This window comes from Enoplosus armatus, chromosome 21, assembly GCF_043641665.1.
Source record: "Enoplosus armatus isolate fEnoArm2 chromosome 21, fEnoArm2.hap1, whole genome shotgun sequence".
Taxonomy (NCBI): domain Eukaryota; kingdom Metazoa; phylum Chordata; class Actinopteri; order Centrarchiformes; family Enoplosidae; genus Enoplosus; species Enoplosus armatus.
The window spans coordinates 1,619,656-1,637,715 of NC_092200.1; the positions used below are offsets into that span (position 1 = coordinate 1,619,656).

At 42.4% G+C, this 18,060-nt stretch overlaps 2 protein-coding genes and 2 non-coding genes across 4 annotated transcripts in view; 3 read left to right on the forward strand and 1 right to left on the reverse strand.

Annotated features, from left to right (window-relative positions):
* Positions 1 to 3,319: 3,319 nt before the first annotated feature.
* On the forward strand, positions 3,320 to 6,390 carry LOC139303972 (clavesin-1-like). Its single transcript, XM_070927790.1, has 7 exons — positions 3,320 to 3,418; positions 3,947 to 4,117; positions 4,203 to 4,321; positions 4,516 to 4,690; positions 4,887 to 4,997; positions 5,326 to 5,555; positions 6,312 to 6,390. The coding sequence occupies exons 1-7, from the start codon at positions 3,320 to 3,322 to the stop codon at positions 6,388 to 6,390; spliced, it is 984 nt and encodes a 327-aa protein (XP_070783891.1).
* A 3,426-nt stretch (positions 6,391 to 9,816) lies between these two features.
* The window catches only part of LOC139303970 (aspartyl/asparaginyl beta-hydroxylase-like), a 33,029-nt gene continuing 24,785 nt past the window's right edge, over positions 9,817 to 18,060 (reverse strand). Inside the window, exons 4-14 of the mRNA XM_070927788.1 lie at positions 16,831 to 16,916; positions 16,482 to 16,568; positions 16,237 to 16,387; positions 15,525 to 15,661; positions 15,291 to 15,389; positions 15,022 to 15,111; positions 14,247 to 14,384; positions 14,023 to 14,158; positions 13,659 to 13,750; positions 12,271 to 12,404; positions 9,817 to 11,499 (exon numbers count right to left, since the gene is read on the reverse strand). Of these exons, the coding sequence (XP_070783889.1) occupies positions 11,349 to 11,499; positions 12,271 to 12,404; positions 13,659 to 13,750; positions 14,023 to 14,158; positions 14,247 to 14,384; positions 15,022 to 15,111; positions 15,291 to 15,389; positions 15,525 to 15,661; positions 16,237 to 16,387; positions 16,482 to 16,568; positions 16,831 to 16,916 (1,301 nt within the window). The 3' untranslated portion in view covers positions 9,817 to 11,348. The remainder of the gene's footprint in view (positions 11,500 to 12,270; positions 12,405 to 13,658; positions 13,751 to 14,022; positions 14,159 to 14,246; positions 14,385 to 15,021; positions 15,112 to 15,290; positions 15,390 to 15,524; positions 15,662 to 16,236; positions 16,388 to 16,481; positions 16,569 to 16,830; positions 16,917 to 18,060) is intronic.
* On the forward strand, positions 15,929 to 16,002 carry trnai-aau (transfer RNA isoleucine (anticodon AAU)). The gene has a single exon. It is a non-coding gene; the product is annotated as a tRNA-Ile (tRNA).
* Positions 17,349 to 17,422, forward strand: trnai-aau (transfer RNA isoleucine (anticodon AAU)). The gene has a single exon. It is a non-coding gene; the product is annotated as a tRNA-Ile (tRNA).

Genomic DNA, 18,060 nt, shown 5'->3' on the forward strand with positions numbered 1-18,060 from the left:
GCAATTAAGTTAGTTGCAGCCATATATGCAACTATCATTTTCTTATTTTATATGCATGTATCCGCGTGCGCGCACCCGACACTGCGGGTGCGCGCACAACCTACAATCTGTCCAGGTTGACTCATGAACGCGCATGGCCGTCAGCTGCTGTCACAGACTGGAGCGTGCAGGTAGGCGAAGTCAGACAGTGTTATGAGATGAAAACCGGAAACCAGGAGAGTGTGGCTTCAAAATAAAAGAGGCGAACGTGTCCTTTTAGAAAACAAGTTGTTGAAGTAGCAGCTTCTCTAATTTGAGAGTTTGCTGGGTTTTTATGATTTATTTTCATGTAAATTATTATATTTGCGTTTTTAAAACAAGACATTTGAAGACAGCACCTCTGACCTTTTTCTGATATTTTAAACAATACACAAACTGTTTAAAAGTCAAATAAAATTATTATACTGTATTTCCTATATATATTCTTTCATTTGTGTGTGCAGAAACGTCGGTGCATACGAATGTATATGTGTATGCATGTGTATGTACATGCTTGTGTGGGTGTGTTGTTTCTTACATATTGTTTTATTCTCTGATTTGCTTCTTCGAGAAGTTTTGTATTTAGCTATTTAGCTAAATCAATAAAATATAAATCATAAAACAACTTGGCTCTTTTGAAGCCATTCTTCAAAATAGACTAATTTAAACCTCGATTCTATAATACTGTGAACTTAACATGAGCACAGTACATCTATGTGAGTTTAGTCTCCGACAAATTCTAACAATTGATTTTCTTTTGAAAGGGGTGACCGGAAATGGCGCTGTTTATTTTGGACACTTGACGGTTTCGGAGCATCCTGACGTCTTCTCGGAGCACAAAGTGAAAACGCATCTCAGTCGGATGCTGCGCCGTCCTCCTCACGCGTTACGATGCCCACACGGATCCACAAGGACAGGCTTTAATCACCTCTGACGCCTTCAGGGACGCTTATCTTTATTTTTCCTGCTCGTTCGTTTTTAATTTGAACGGAAATCTCTTCTGTCCGCGGGATACCGATGGCCACCACCGCCACCCTCCCCAGCATCAGCACCACCACCGGAGGGCCGTCGGGCCAGCCAGGACGGCCGGGATTCAACCAGCACACCTAGCAGGTCGCTTCGCTGTCAGTATTTCAATCTGATTTCCATTAAAATTATACTAAAACACAACTAAATGCACGAGGAGGGGTTCATCCCCGCTGAACGTGCTCACTTGTAGAGGATGCTCTTAAATCTTTGCCTCCTTGTGAGGACATTTGGTGGGGACACACACACGCACACACTGCCTACATCTCACGAGGGGTCACTTTTATCATTAAAGGGACTATTTAGACCAATCAAAGAGCCTCTGAAGCGTTTCTCCATCTTACCAGCAGAGCAACATTCAGGCAGCTCAGATGCTTTTATTCGCCTCCATGTCTGATGTCAGCGGGGGAAATGTAAAGTACAGCCTCGTGGGACCTTCAAGTGTCTCTGGTTTTTCAATATGCTGTCTCAGTGGACAAGACATCTGACACAATTAATGTGAACGGCAGATGGGGACGACTTGGGGGCGGGGATGGGGGGTGTATAGTGGGTGGGCAGGAGGTCATCTGAGGCACCGACCCCAATATAACATGTAAATACAGATAACCTTTTATGCATGGTAGCTATAAATGATAAACTTTACAGTGAAAAATGAAATGTACCATATCCAAAATCAAGCATATAAAATCTAAAATAAAATACTTTATACACCAAACATAACATGTCATCACAAAGAGTACAGAGGACAGCCATGCTAAATGCTAACATGCTCACAATGACAATGGTAGCATGCTGGTGTTTAGCAGCTATAATGTTCACCACGTTCCCCATCTTAGTTTAGCGTGTTAGCATGCTAACATTTGGTAATTAGCAGTAAACACACAGTACAGCTGAGGCTGATGGGAATTAAAACTTTGACTTCCAGAACTAAAGTAAGACAGATATTCTGGAAATACCAGATACCAGATGATAACGGCCCGGCTGGCACTGGATTCACTTTTTTACTGTTTAGTTGTGTATAAAAAACAGAAAGGCGTAAATGCTGTTTCACACGCTTCTACACACTGCCAGGACTCCAAGAACTGAACACGGATTTTTTTTGTTTGCCTAAAAGTCGTCAAGGTTGAATATGTCAATATTGGAATCAATTCTATTTGATTTTATTCTCTTTTATTTTTCTCTCGGGCAGCTATAGCGTGGCCAATTTGTGTTTGTATGAGGAGGCAGAGCCCTTAATAATGATTGATTATCCATTGAATGTTACCCTTAACATACAATAAACCAGCAGTGGAAGAAGTACTTCAGTAAAAGTAGAAATACCACAGTATAGAAGTACTCTGCTGCAAGTAAAAGTCCTGTGTTCCAAATTTTATTTGCGTAAAAGAGCGTGAACTCCCAAATTCTTAGAAGACAAGCAGAAGAAATGACGTCATTAAAGACAACTTCATGTGCTGTAACTGTTCATCTTTCCTCTCTGCCAGGCTGAGGAGGCACACATCACACCGAGTTGCCTTAACTGACCTTCGACCTTTCTCTGACAACCCAACCGAGGGGTCACGACCCCAACAGGACTCATTATCATCATCATCATCATCATCATCAAGCCTCCAGCTTCGACCGGCCTCATCATGACGAAGCAGAGAGTCGCCGCCTGCTAAAACCTGAAACCAGAATCTGAAAGATGACAGAGAGCAGGAGGAGGAGGGAGCTGTGAGACGCTGACGGGAAGAGAATTAGGACAAAAAGGATGTGAATGTGGCTGTCCTTTCTTCGTGAGCTGTTCGTTAAATGTTCCCGCCATGACGGCATCTGAAAACCTGTAACAAACTCAACATTTCAATCCAGCATCAAAAACCAAAAACAGGGACTTTGAGCTTCCTAAGAACCAACAATGTAGAGGAAGACAGCAGCGACGATTGTTGATTCATAAGCTGTTACTGTGGTAACCAACAAAGACGACCACGATTGTCTCTTACTGACGAAATTGGGAGTTTTTTCAAGAGCTGAAACTGTTTCAGTCATGCCATGTTTTTGTAAATATGGAATTTAAAAACACAGACAGCGAATAAGATTGTGTTACAGATAAAAAGGGCAGAGACTCCATTTATTAACCTCTTCAACAACCAAATTAACAACTGAGCCACAAAAGATTGTACAAAAAAACTGAAAATACGTCCAGAAGTTGGAATAAAACTTGGGAAAACTAATTAGGGACTACAGTTTGTACAGAAACACATTTTGGACGTTGGGAAACAAACCAGAGTGAGACTCCACGATGACGCATCTCCACGCTGGTCTGAGCTCAGAGACGACGGAGAAGGCTCGCTTAGAGCTGAACGAAAACCCGGACACTCTGCACCAGGACATCCAGCAGGTAAGAAGCATCTGATCGTCAGCAAATCTCATGTGCTCACCCAAACCAACGACATGTCGGTCCGTCTCTGAATATTGTCTGACTTCCTGTCTGCGGCTCTCAGCTCATTGGTTCCTACTGAAGACGTAACTCTTTAAAAACACCTCACAAATATATAGTTTCACGTTTAAAAACAGCTGCTCACTGAGGTTTTTATCAAACTAACAGGAGGAAATAGTGCATTTGTTGGGGACTATTTTCAGCGGCGGATGAATCCACATTTGGTGCTCTAGTGGGTGTTTGGGCAGCAGTTTGATTGTTTTTATGGAACAGAGGAAGAAGATCTATAAGGCTGTGAAACACTGTGATTTATGGGATTTAATGACAATAAGAGAAATACAGAACAGCACCAGACTTCCTCCTGAAGTCTGACAGAGCTGGATTAAACTGCTAATAAAGTTCTTAAAGCTAGATTTGTGACGCAGGGCCCCTCTTAAAGACAGGGCCACAGCATCATGAACTTCATGTTTCCGTGCGTTTCGATTCGAGGTGCGGGACATGATCGTGACGCGGCCGGACATCGGTTTCCTGCGGACGGACGACGACTTCATCCTCCGTTTCCTGAGAGCCAGGAAGTTCGACCAGGTGGAGACCTTCAGACTGCTGGCCCAGTACTTCCAGTTCAGACAGCAGAACCTCGACATGTTCCAGAGCTTCAAGGTCTGTTTGTGGTTTCACAGTTTGAACAACAAGTTGCAGATTGAAGATTGAAGTCGTATCGCGTGCGTTATGTTTCTTGTGTCAGGTGGACGACCCTGGTATTAAGAGGGCGCTGATGGACGGTTTCCCGGGCGTACTGGAGACTCCAGACCAACATGGCCGAAAGATCCTCATCCTGTTTGCTTCCAACTGGGACCAGAGCAGGTAACACACACACACACACACACACACACACACACTCTCTATTGATTGAAAACACAAAGAGCCTAATGAGTCATGTCAGCCAGTTGACTTGTATTAAGACTTACAGCGTGAAGGACCGTCACACTCTTTAACTATTGATTAGCTGTTGATAAACACACACACACACACACGTTTTCTTCCTCCTCCTCGACCAGGAACTCGTTCACAGACATCCTGCGGGCGATCCTGCTCTCTCTGGAGGTTTTGATAGAGAACCCGGAGCTCCAGATCAACGGTTTCATCCTCATCATCGACTGGAGCAACTTCTCCTTCAAACAGGCCTCCAAGCTCACCCCCAACATCCTCAAACTGGCCATCGAGGGCCTTCAGGTAAACAACAACAGATCTCAAACCTGATGCCGCGTGGAACTTCTGAATCAAGCAGTCAAGTATCTCTTTGCAGCTCAAACTGTGTGTTAGGATGAGTTACTGACGACTTTAAATATCCATATCCTTGTTTAGAAAAATACTATGTAAATTCCTTCTTCCTCTCCTCTCCTTGTTTCCTCTCCTCTCGTCTCCTCAGGACAGTTTTCCCGCTCGTTTTGGAGGAATCCATTTTGTGAATCAGCCCTGGTACATTCACGCCATGTACACCATCATCAAACCTTTCCTCAAAGACAAGACCAGGAAAAGGGTGAGAACACACAGTTTCCTTCCACCTCTCTTTTTTATCGTTCACACATCCTGTTTTCTTCTGTCCTCTTTCCTCTGATCTTTTCTGACTTTCTTTTTCCTTCTCTCTTCCTTTTCGTCTCCCTTCCTGTCATCGCTCCTCTCTTCTCCTTCCTCTACCATCTCTTTTCTTTCTACTTCTCCTCACTCCTCCATTTCATTTTCACCTTGTCTCCTCCTCCTCCTCTGTTCTCCATTTCCAGTTTCTGTCTTTTCATCTTTTCTCTTTTGATTAACACCCTCCTCTCCTCTGTTCCTCCCTTGTTTTCCCTCTCTTCTCCTCTCCTCAGATCTTCCTCCACGGTAACAACCTGAACTCGCTCCATCAGCTCATCCAGCCGGAGTGTTTGCCGTCGGAGTTCGGCGGCACTCTGCCTCCGTACGATATGGGCATCTGGGCCCGAACGTTGCTGGGACCCGACTACAACGACGAGACCGAGTACACGCTGACCTACGACGCCCTGCACGTCAGGGAGAACTGTGGAGGAGGAGGAGGAGGAGACAAGGAGACGATGAAGAGGTGAGGAGGAAGTGTGCAGACATGGGGAGAGAGATGGAGGAGGAGGAGGAGTTTGAATGGGATCAATAGGGACTGGCGGCCACGTGACGACATCGACCCAGTACATGTGTTTTTGTATGGCACTTTAACCCTTTAACGGTCCCAGGTACATCTACTCAAGTACTGTACTTTTACATTGTACATGTACACATTTTTAGTTCATACTTCTGCTTCACCACATCTCAGAGGTAAATATTGTACTTTTCACTTCACTACATTTGTTTGGTAACTAGCTACTTCCTGTCCAGTGAAAACCATGTATCTCCAGATGTTAGTGATGAACTGAAGGATGAAGAGTTCCTCCATGTGTTGAGAACATCCTCCTCCTCCTCCTTCAGATAAATGAAGATGCATCACCACAAAGCTGAAAACAGGAAAAGTAGACTTTGTAGAGATCCGTGGTTCTCACAGGACAGCACGTGCTGAGCTTATAGAACATGATGCATCGCTGTAGATGAAAGTACTCAACAGTATATAAAGTACTTCACATGAGCTCAACCTGAAACATCTACAGCAGGAAAATGACACAGACACGTTAATGAATCCAGGAACATCAGAGAGAACAGAAACACTGACAGGAGCATTTTACTGCTACACGAGGACCTCCACTGTGATACTTAGTGGAGTATTTCCACAGTGTGGTATTAGTACATAATACTTCTTCCACCACTGCTATTTGCTCTTACTGCTGTCAGACAGTATCTGTGTGTGTTTCAGGTCTCAGTCGGCGGTGGAACCAGGAACTCTCCGACAAACGGAAAGAGAGACCAGCACACCACTACTGGCCCTGGACTGAACACACACACACACACACACACACACACACACACACACACTTTAGAGCCGTCACACACAACCACGCACATGCAGATCCATCAACACACATGTACAGACTTACAACACACAACATCCACTTTGACACATACACTCAGATTCTAGTCTATGTAAAACACACACACAGCACCAGCTGTGTATTAAGCTGGTGGATTTTGTCCTTTTGTCGTGTTGACCTGAAATTAGACAGTGACTGAACTTCCTGAACAGGACACACACACACACACACACACACACACACACACACACACAGTCTGTCCTGTCTCTGAGCCGTCTAATGCCTCCCAGCTGAGCCTCCCTCCAGCCAGCAACATCTGTCCTGATGTCCACGACAACAACAACAACAACGCACTCTGATGTGTGTGTTTGTGTGTCGTCTTCTGCACGACCGCGTGCTTCGAGTTTTGTCAGTTCTGTCAGAAACGAGCAGGAATGTAACACCGCGATCACATTTAATCCGTGACGCGGTTCTGTTTCTGTTTCTGTTTGCCGAGTCATCACGCGTGATGAAACACAAAAGGATGTGGTGAAACTTTATTTAAACCTCAGAGAACAGACATGACGTCAGGCCACGTTAAGACAAAACAACGTTTAAATATACAATCATATCCATAATAAGAAACATTTAGAGCGGCGTGCACCAACAAGGATTGATTTAAACAAAGATTAAGTTCAATCAAAGTTGATTTCATTTTAATGTCAAGATTTAAATGTTAAACAGTTACAGTTTAGTGGATTAATCAAATACTCCTGGGCTTTTGTCAATCCTATTATTTATTAGTCTTACTTCTATTTGGGGGATAATCATGCTCTAAGTTTTGGAACTACAGTTCCCATAATGCTTTGGGGGATGTAAATTATGTTGCCATGGTGTCATTTAGTTAGCTGTGGGCTGCAACCTGAGCCCTGTGTTTTTAGCCTACATTTGTTTACATTGTAGCAAATTGGCACCATTAGAAGAATGCCGAATTAGCTCTTAGCACTTCCTGTTTGCAGTGTTTCCATGTGTGTACAGACAACTGTCACTGGATCACTGTGATACTGAAGGAAACTTAAAAACATGATGATTCTCAGGCAAGTTCTGCAGTTATAAGGAGCGTTCTTTTTACTATGATTTCTAATTCAATTCTAATTCATTCAATAATTTCTGATTCATGGATGTTTATTTGCGGTGGACATCAGAGATAACGATGTCCTCTTAAAGTGTAAGTCACACCGAATCTACAAATATGTGTTCATGTCTTTGTGTTAAGATTTGACTGAGTTATGACTCCGAGAAGGAGCCACCGTTTGAAAATGTCTGGAATAGTCAATCTATGGAAAACCAATCGCCTTCAAATTTGATAAATAACTAATTGCTGTAAGTCATTTACCAAGAAGAAAACACCAGTTTCTCCAATGTGAGAATTTCCTGCTTTTCGCCGTTTTATATCATCGTAACCTGAATCTCTTCTCTCTTCTTACCGTTTGTTGACATATGAAGACGTCAAATTGGACTCAGAACTGAAGATGTTTTTGATTTATTGGTCATTCGAAAAAATAATTTCCAAATTAACTGTAATAAAAATAAAAGTTGCAGCCCCTAAATGTAGTTGTGTTAGTGGAAAAACTCAATTGAATGATTTAAAACAGGTGAATATTGGACTCACATTCATCAGGTGGACACAAGCTGTACTCCACTGTGATTGTGTTGCTCCATGTCTGCTGGATGTGCAAATTAGCAACTGTTTGCTAACAAGTTCATATAAACAACTTAATGAGGTGATAATTGTGTTTACAGCTTGTTTCTGTTGCCCCCAAGTGGCCAAAAAAAAAAGGAATGCAGCTTTAAAGAAAAGTTTCACGTTAATTTTGTTCAATTTAGGTTTAAAGTTGTGATGAAAACACAAGTTGTGATTCAGTCCAGCATTAAAGATAATCCTTGTTGGTGAAATCCAGCCTTAAATGTTCAAAAGAGCATTTATCTTCAGTGTTTTCTGAGCTGTGAATCTAAATCTAAAGTTAGTTTCAGGTAACTGTGCGGTTCTGACGTGGCGCCTCCATCACTACTCTTAAATCTTTATCTACTTGCTGAAGTATTTTCACAAACATATGAATCAAAATACTTTGAATTCAGCCAAATCTTTGTTCGTAACTGACTTTAATGTTCCGAAATCTGAAAGAGAAAGAAATTAAATGGATGTGGAAATATTTCCACATCAGTTGTCAAAGGAAGGAAGGACGACGTGAAAGAAACTTCACTTTGGTAGAATAATTTCACCTTTTTTCTTTCATGTAAAACAACAAAATCACATCAAGTTAGACCAACTCTGCACAAGCATTTCAAAGTAAAAGTGCCGCACATGTCACCAGGCAAATCGGCAGATACTCTAACTGGATCACATGCATGAACATTTAAAAAAAACTGTTCTACCAGAGTGAAATATTTCTTTCTGAAAAAGTATTGTGCTGTGAAGAAACCACAGGATGCCAAATTATCACCTTTAACCTCGACTGCAGTGAAGGGAAAGATTGTTTTTATTGAATCTAACTTATTTGAAGATTGTATATTATTGTTTTAAGTATTATTACACCGCAAAAAAGTGACACACTTGGCCAATTTTATCCTGAGATATTTCAAGTCAAATTATCTTCAATTTCTGCACCGTAAATTATTTTCATTTCTGTCTGAAATGAGAAAATCTCAGAGCCACGACGACTAGTTAAACGCATCAGATTTGTGCGGAAAGTAAGAACATTTGCAGGTTGATAATTTCACTTTGAAAATATCTTGATGTAATGTGAATTATTTGTAAAATATAAAGGCGACTTGCCAAGTTTGTCATTATTTTTTTGCAGTGTGTTTGACTCATCATCAGGGCTACACTGAGCAGTGATCTGATCTCCACTCGACTGTAATGTAATGTATTTCCTTTCAATGAATGTACAGAAGTAAACATTTACACCAACACGATTGTGTTGTGTTTCATTCAACAGTGGGGGTTTTATTTTGAAAAGAAACATTAAGGGAACAGTTGACCAAAAAAAAACCCAATTAAACATCTTTTTCTTCCATCCAGAGTATCTCGTGTGATTTGGAGACTTCAAGAGTCATAAAAACATGTTTTTCTAAATACAGTGAGACTTTCACTCATAATAATCCACAGACTTTGTTGTAAAACGCTCAACTGAGAGCTACTTTAACAACAATCTCTGGATGATCTTGAGAAAGTATTTCATTATAGTTTGGAAATAAATGTAGCTGTTAAATGTTTAAAAATGAAGGAGCTCCAAAAACAAACCACATTTGGATGAATAAATGGAGAAAAACAAACACATTTGATTGTGTTTTGGGTGCACTGTCACTTTCAATTGGTGAAAATAGAATAGCAGCTACAGACAACAGTGATGACAGAATCCATCTGATGTTGTGGTTTATTGGAAAAAAAACTGTGCAACTGGAAACAGTGTGAGAAACAACACAATCGGGACACAGAGAGTGATGACACAAAGATGAAATCACGAATAAAGGAGGAGGAAATGAATGATGAAACGTCAAATCTTTGAGGAAAGAGAACTTGCTGAGCCGAGTCTCCAGATATTTGTTTAGTGCAACAACAAACACATGTAGCTCCTGCTGATTTAATCCTCTTGTACCTCAGTTAGCAGCTAGTTTAAAGGACGGCTCACAGAACAGGAAGTCGGCGGTCAATACTTTAAAAGTGTCGCCTTCGCTGGAGATCTCAGTTTTACTCCTCAGCGCTTCTATCCTGCTGGAGTTAAAGTAAAACTCTGAACATAAGCAGAATCATACATTTACAGAGAGTTCTTCACATTCATATGAATCACATCTTACAGAATGAAACTGTGTGTGTGTTATTTAAGCTGAGCTTAAGCAACGACTAAAACGTACCTTTTTCATTTGAGAGGCTTCTACGATGTTTTAATACTTTTTTTTCTTTTTTTTTTTAAATACAAACTTTTAAAGCCTCTCAGGTCTACAGGTTGTTTGATTTTAGGGGAACGACTCTGAGCTTGGGATCAATTGTCAAGAGCTGCATCAAAACCTCCTAAGTCCACTGGTGATTTTGATTTCCTGCTCAGTCACAGTTCAACCAAAACGAAGGAGGACCAGCTGAATACAAACAAACACTGTCGTCAATCTGGATGCCAAAGAAAGAAAAACACAGACTGTCGTTTTGTGGTTGTGATTTTTTTCTCTGTATTTTTTACATTTTTAATATAAATATAAATCATCTTTTATAACATCTTGTGTTTCCTTGTTATGTGCAAAAGTGAAACTAAAAACTGACTGAGAGTGGTCGAGCTAAAAGTAAGGCTTCTTTTCTCATTTCATAAACAGAGAACCGCGACAACATTTCAACAACATTATGAAAACTGTCCCTCAATCTGTTCTAAGTTTTAGTGTTTCAACAAAACGTAATGCTTTTTGATGGCATGAAGCACCAGAGAGCTGGTTTTGGTTTGAGACTCAGTAACATCTTTACATTTGCAAAGACGATCCAACTTTCCAAAACATTTCCAGATGTTGAAAATACATTTTTGAAATCCATCACGAGACTTCCGTGACCCTGAACCAGGTCCAAACAGGGTGACCCCGGGCTAATCAGGACTAAACAAGTATCTTATGTGTTCAGTCTGTTTTATGCTGAAAGGTTGTAAAGTCAGTAGTAACTTTGTATTTCGTTTGCATCCTTCAGTCTGATGGTTTGATCCTTCGACAGTCTTCGACATTTTTTTTAGTAGTTTATCCACAAAAAAGCAAAAAGCACATCACCAGTCAGTCTGATTCTCCTCAGACTCGGGCCGTCAGTGTTTTTAGAAGTCTATCCACAGAAGAAGAATCAGCTGGCTGCTCAGTCAGTCCGGTAAGTCTGTCAAACTGTTCTTACCAGGTCTGTGGTCCGGGTCCGGGTGGATCTAAATCGGGCTCAGAGTCTGGCGCTGGGACGCCGTTAACTCCGGGTGCCAAGCGTCCACGATGAAGATGAGGCGGTAACTGTCGGCGTCCTGCCAAACCTCGTGCTCGAAGGAGTCGTCGAAGATGAGGACTTTACCCTCCTCCCATTCCCTGCAGCACAGCACATGACGAAGAAGAGGGAGAGGTTAGCAGAGAGGAGGAGGAGGAGGAGAGGAAACAAGGAAAGAACGAGAAGAGAGGAGACGAGGAGAGGAAACAAGGAGAGGAGACGAGGAGAAGAAACCAGGATGAGGACAGAGGAAACAAGGAGAGGAGACGAGGAGTGGAAACAAGGAAAGAACGAGAAGAGAGGAGACGAGGAGAGGAAACAAGGAGAGGAGACGAGGAAAGAACGAGAAGAGAGGAGACGAGGAGAGGAAACAAGGAGAGGAGACGAAGAGAGGAAACAAGGAGAGGAGACGAGGAAAGAACGAGAAGAGAGGAGACGAGGAGAGGAAACAAGGAGAGGAGACGAGGAAAGAACGAGAAGAGAGGAGACGAGGAGAGGAAACAAGGAGAGGAGACAAGGAGAAGAAACCAGGATGAGGACAGAGGAAACAAGGAGAGGAGACGAGGAGTGGAAACAAGGAAAGAACGAGAAGAGAGGAGACGAGGAGAGGAAACAAGGAGAGGAGACGAGGAAAGAACGAGAAGAGAGGAGACGAGGAGAGGAAACAAGGAGAGGAGACGAAGAGAGGAAACAAGGAGAGGAGACGAGGAAAGAACGAGAAGAGAGGAGACGAGGAGAGGAAACAAGGAGGGGAGATAGAGATTTAAGGAGACAAAGAGGAAGAAGAGGAGGGAGAAATGGAAAGAGGAAGACGAGAAGGGAACGAAACAGAGGAGGACAGAAAGAAAAAGGGAGGAAGAGGAGTCCAGTACCTGGTCTGGTCAGTGCAGCGGATCCTGCAGCCCTGTTTGGGGATGACGAGGCCGAGGTGCATCCTCAGTCTGCAGTTAGTGGGACCAGTGTGAGGCCACACATGAGTACCTGGCTGCATCACTGAGAACTTAATCTGAACACACACACACACACACACACACACACACACACACACACACATATATACACATGTGTATTAAAAAACATAAGCAGATTAAAAGTAGCCGACCTCACAACACCGTATTATCACTTATTTATAGGTCTTATCTTCACTGAAGTGAATCTGTAATCTGAGTTATTTTAAGATGTTTCAAACTCTCCTGGTTCAGACGGTAAAAGCACGGACTTTAAATTCAAAGCTGAAGAGTTTTGGGATATTTTTAGCAGTGAAATCCTTAAAATCAGCATGTAACAGCAGACGGCTTCACAGCATCAGTCCAGAAACATGTTGAGACCACAGACTGTATTTAAAGATAGACAGTGAAAGTGAAGCCAAAACGTCTCGATCGCCCCCTGGTGGCTGGCTGCGGTATAGGTCATAAGCCCCGCCCCCTCCATGTTAGCGGATGGGACATCTGTCATTTCAGGTAGTTCTTATCAGCCGATGTTTGTTCAAGTGTTCATTTTTCTGATCAGTTTGGTTTGAATTATTGAATTATTTGATGCTATAAAGACGTCATGATCGACAGCTTTGATTGACTGTGGTGTGGAGACGCGTCGGCCATCTTTATATACAGTCTGTGGGTGATACCATACTGGCCCAAACATAAGAGGACCCTGAATATAACAGCCCCCCTTTTCAAACACCTGTTTTAAGAGAAACCAAACACTTCCAGACTAGTTCTGTTGGGAAAGTTTTACAGAGATTCTTTAGTTTCTCTTCTATTTCCCAGCTGAGCCTACAGGAGTTTCTGACAGCTTTGTGAGGGGGGAGTTTCTGCTGTGGGGCGTCACAGGAAGTTAAAGTCATTTGTCTCATGGACAATGTTACGTGATTCACAGTTGGAGCACTTCTACGGCTTGGATGGACATGAAACGCTCCTGTCTGAATCATCTCTACAGCTGTGTCAGAAAACATGTGGTTCTTTGACACAGAGTGAAAGCTTGAGAGGTTCCCTGCGACTTCCAAGGTGGTTTTCAGCAAGAAACATCCAATCACAGAGCTTAACATTTTGTTTCAGGTGCCTTTAATGGTGGATGGATGCAAAATATTATAGTGTTGGTTTACTTTTGTGAACACGTAGTTATCAAGTCCTTGAAAATAATACTAGTCCCACTTTTCAAACGTAACTTCCAGAAAAAAAATATTGTCTCATATTTGGTCCAATATGGTAAATCCGTCAGTGTGTGTGTGTGTGTGTGTGTGTGTGTGTGTGTGTGTGTGTACCTGTCCTCTCTTGCAGCCTGTAGCTTCAGGGTATCTCTCCAGCAGTGAGCAGGTCTTTGGGACCCCCTGACAGGCATTTCCAGCTTTTTTCCCTAAATCCAGAAAAAAAAGACACAAAATACAGGCAAACCTCATTCAGGCTGCAATTTACATTAGTTATTCTACGAAATGTCAGGAAATGGTAGAAACGCTCCATGAATGCAGGGTTACATTTTTAAGTTCATTACGACGACATAAAACAAAGGAAAAACAGTAATTAATCTCATTCAAAATAATTATTTTTTTCTGTTGATCAACCACTTCTTTCAACCAAACAAACCTCATAGATACTATAATTATTCAACACATATACTTGAGTGCATACCTTGTTGCCAGAGTGTGTATTGGCCCCACTCTCCTTTCTCTCTCAGGTTCTCCTCCTCAGGTATGAACGATCCTGTGTTTTGGTCCATCACAGCCAGAGCCTCGTCCCTGATCATCTTCCAGTTCCTCTCCAACGTCTAAAGGCACACACAGCTCCAGTTTTAATGGTTTCACTGCCTTGTACACATAAATAAATAAATAAATACACACACTCTGACACCTGACCTTGACCAGATCGGTGTATCCGGTCTCTTTAGGCGTCCACCAGGGCTGAGCCTTCAGTCCGTCCACGTTGTACAGAGATCTCTGCCACACCGAGGCAAAATGCCCATGTTTGTGACCCAACTCGTACCAGTGATAGGCCTGGAGAGAACGAGAGGGATTAATATTGTATATAGCTGCTTGTCATAAAGCAAGACAAGCTTTTGTGAAGGACTTGCCTTGAGAGTTGACGGAGAGAGGTTCTAAATCTTGGAAGAGGCAAAGGATTTTCATGTCAACTGAATTTGTCTGAAAAATCTGGTAGTTGTTCTGGTATTTCCACCAAAATATTATATATTACAGAACTCATAAAAATAAGGACGTACAGAAAATGAGTATATTAATATTATCACGTACACATGGTACAGCATCAGAAACAGCTGTACAATCTAAATGAATCCAGCACAACAGCCAGGAACAATGCATCATGTCTTTGTGAACCTTATGATTTTCAATCTGATGTCATCTCTGAGGATAACGCACAGGTGTTTCTGGTATTTTGTCCACGGGGGCTACAAGATAGCAGGAACACCTGAGAGTATATTTTAGTACAATATAAAAGTAAGGTGCTGCGTTTCACTCGAGGTCAGTCTAAATGTTTACTGTCTGGCGCCACCTTGAGGCCAGCAGACGTTATTGCAGGACCCTTTTTTGTTTAAAACTCGTCTTAGTTTGTAAAACATCATTCGACATCTATCTAACATGTCTCGTGACTTGTGTGTGTGTGTGTGTTACTCACGCTGTTGTCTCCGACCCTCTGCAGGGCGTCACCCAGGTGGAAATAAAAGCGCCCGTCGTCCGTCCCTGGTTCACCTGACTCCAAACCCTCCTGGAGAGACACAGAGAAGTGGTGTGTGTTTGAGGGTTAAAACTTTGAGGGATGTATTGTTTCAACCAACTTGAACTTTAGTAACCAGGTTACCGTCGGCTTTTTGCATAAATCCATAATCTGGGTCGGGGATTACAAAAAACCTGATCAAACATACATATGCGTGTGTGTCTGTTTACCTTCAAGTATGGTATACTCTCTGCGATCTTGTTCTCTGACTTCAGGATGAAGCCATAGTGAACTTTAGCGAAGCCGTTGCCGGGGGCAACCACCAGAACCTGTGAGTGAAGCACAGAGGTCAGACAACCAATTAGAGACAAAGAGAGACAAAGACACCGCTTCAACTCCTACAAACCCCTGTGAAACGTGAAAGGACGTGTGTGTGTTTGGTAAAGCTGTCAGCATACACACACCTCTTCATAGACCTTCTTGGCGCCCTTGTTGTCTCCTAGCAACAGATGGGCAACGCCCAGGTCGTTCTTCAAACCGATGTCTTCTGGAAAGATCTGAGACAACTTCTCCAGAGTCGCCAGAGACCCACGCATCCGACCTGAGAGACAGCGAGAGAATAATATCTGAGTAGATTTGAATCTCAGCAGATATTATCCTGAAAATACTATCAGTAATATTATTAGACATGATGAGTCTGCTGCATGCAGAGAAGCAGGGAACCTCATTGTCTGTGATGTTTTTCCTCTCTATCTTCTTGGTTATTACATTTTTCCAAAACAAATAACTCCTTTCAAAAGGATCAGCGTCTTTCCAGATCTCAGAAATACACCGAGCGTTCCATCACACAGCTATAACATTACACTGTGGCCGGTTAGCTCAGTTGGTTAGAGCGTGGTGCTAATAACGCCAAGGTCGCGGGTTCGATCCCCGTACGGGCCATGCAGATTTTAAGTCACTCTTCAACACCCAAATGAGAACACAGAGATATGTAGCAGAAATCATCAAAATCCAGTGTCTCTTTCTTTAATGTGAATGGCTTGTTGGAAGTGTTATGGAGGCAGCGTTACGTTGGTCGACTCGGGGGTTTATTCAGACAGGAAAACATGTTAAATTGCCATCACATTATGAAACGGGGTGCATGTCTGAAAGAGGCTTCTGTAGTATTTGTGTTACCCAGGAACTGCTGTCTCTCAGCTCGTCTCTTCAGTGCGGCTCTCAGGAGGTCAGAGGTCACATCAGGAAGATCAGCAGCCTCTCTGTAGCTGTTGATGGCTCTCTGCAGCATGTCGTTACTACGCAGCTTCTCAGCCAGGTCGTCCTCCGCCTGTCAACATATTATTGTAACAACACTTGGACACAGTATCAGTGGAGAACCAGTTCACTGTACTGCAGTACTGTGCAGTAGTACTGTGTAGTACCTGAGCCTTTCCGTAGCGAGCGCGGGGGCTCTGTGGATGCTGCTGCACCAGAGTCTCAAACGCTCTCAGCGCCTCCTCCAGCTTACCCTGATGGAAAGAGGACCGAAAAATAAAGACATTAATGCATCAATTTAGACGAGCATGTGCCTCATTTTAGCTCAAACTCTCTGGTTTGAATCTCATTAAATATTGTCACCATTAAAAAGACTTTGTATGCAGAGGATGACAGGAATAGGATGCTGATATTGAACAAAAAATACGGGCAAATGAATATTATAAGTGTTATGTATGCTCTCTGGATAGCAATATGAGCTAAATGTACAGTGAATGAAGGTGTGTGTGTCTTTACCTTCTTGCGAAGTTTTTCTGCAGCGTCGATTTGTGCTTTAATGGTTTTATCAAACTTATTCAACAATTTTGGTTTCTTCTTCTTTGCTGGTGGGAGAGAGGGAGAGAAGAGATGATACACAGAAAAAAAGAAAGAAATAAAATGCAAGAAGCTGTACGTTGTTCATGTTCTTTATCACTTTTTTACCTTTTTCTTTGAGCTTCTCTGCCTGTTTCCCTGTTGTTCCTGTGAAACAGGAGAGGAGACAGACTTTAAGAAGATGGACAACAATTTATCAGCTCCCAGTGAGAAGGTGCCAAAGTACAAATTATAAAACCTGATGGCAGATGATGGTGAAACTGTCATCTCACTACTGGCCACTAGATGGTGGTGTTTTACTGCTGCTGATAGAGGGGCTTTGCTGTGTGTGCAGTGGTTTCTTACAGTACTACTTAAAGCTAGTGTGCACACCTTTGCAGAAGCTATGGCCATGGATACCCACAACTCGTCCACTGTGGAAGAATTACAAATATTCCCATGGCCGGTTAGCTCAGTTGGCTAGAGCGTGGTGCTAATAACACCAAGGTCGCGGGTTCGATCCCCGTACGGGCCAACCTGTTACTGTTATTGTCTGGACTACAATTGTAACTCAAGATGGAGCATACCAATTTAATCTAACAGTGCACAAGGAAGCATGCGTGCTCACCCTCAGCCTCCGTCTCTCTGGGTGGTTCAGACTGGTTCTCTGCTTCAACAACTGGCTCTGACAGGAAATAAACAAAACTTGTGAAGTTTGTGAGTTCCATGACTTTCCAGAGTCAGAGCACTTCAAGGACATAAAACATTCTTTCTTCCATATTTGCTGATGTTGTTTTCTGGTTTGTTTGTCCAGAAAACCATCTTCTAAATTCCTCTAAAGTGACTCGTTAACATTCACTGATGTAGTTAAATTCTCCTGCTTTATCTGTGTGGAATACACTCCTCAAAACCACAGGATATTTCAGGAAACAGAACGACAGAAACACAAAAAACACACAAGTACAAACAATGGAAAAAGTTAGGGTTAGGGTTAACCCTTCACCCAAAAATGCTAAACAAAAAAACCCAAAACAATCTTCTCAGCAGCATATTCTAGATTTCCTGTACTGCGTTTTAGACCAACATCAACAATGATTTACCATATATTTTAAATTCAGACACTTCATACTGTACCTGCTTCCTGTGTGAATTTGGAGCTTGTCATGTATTGTC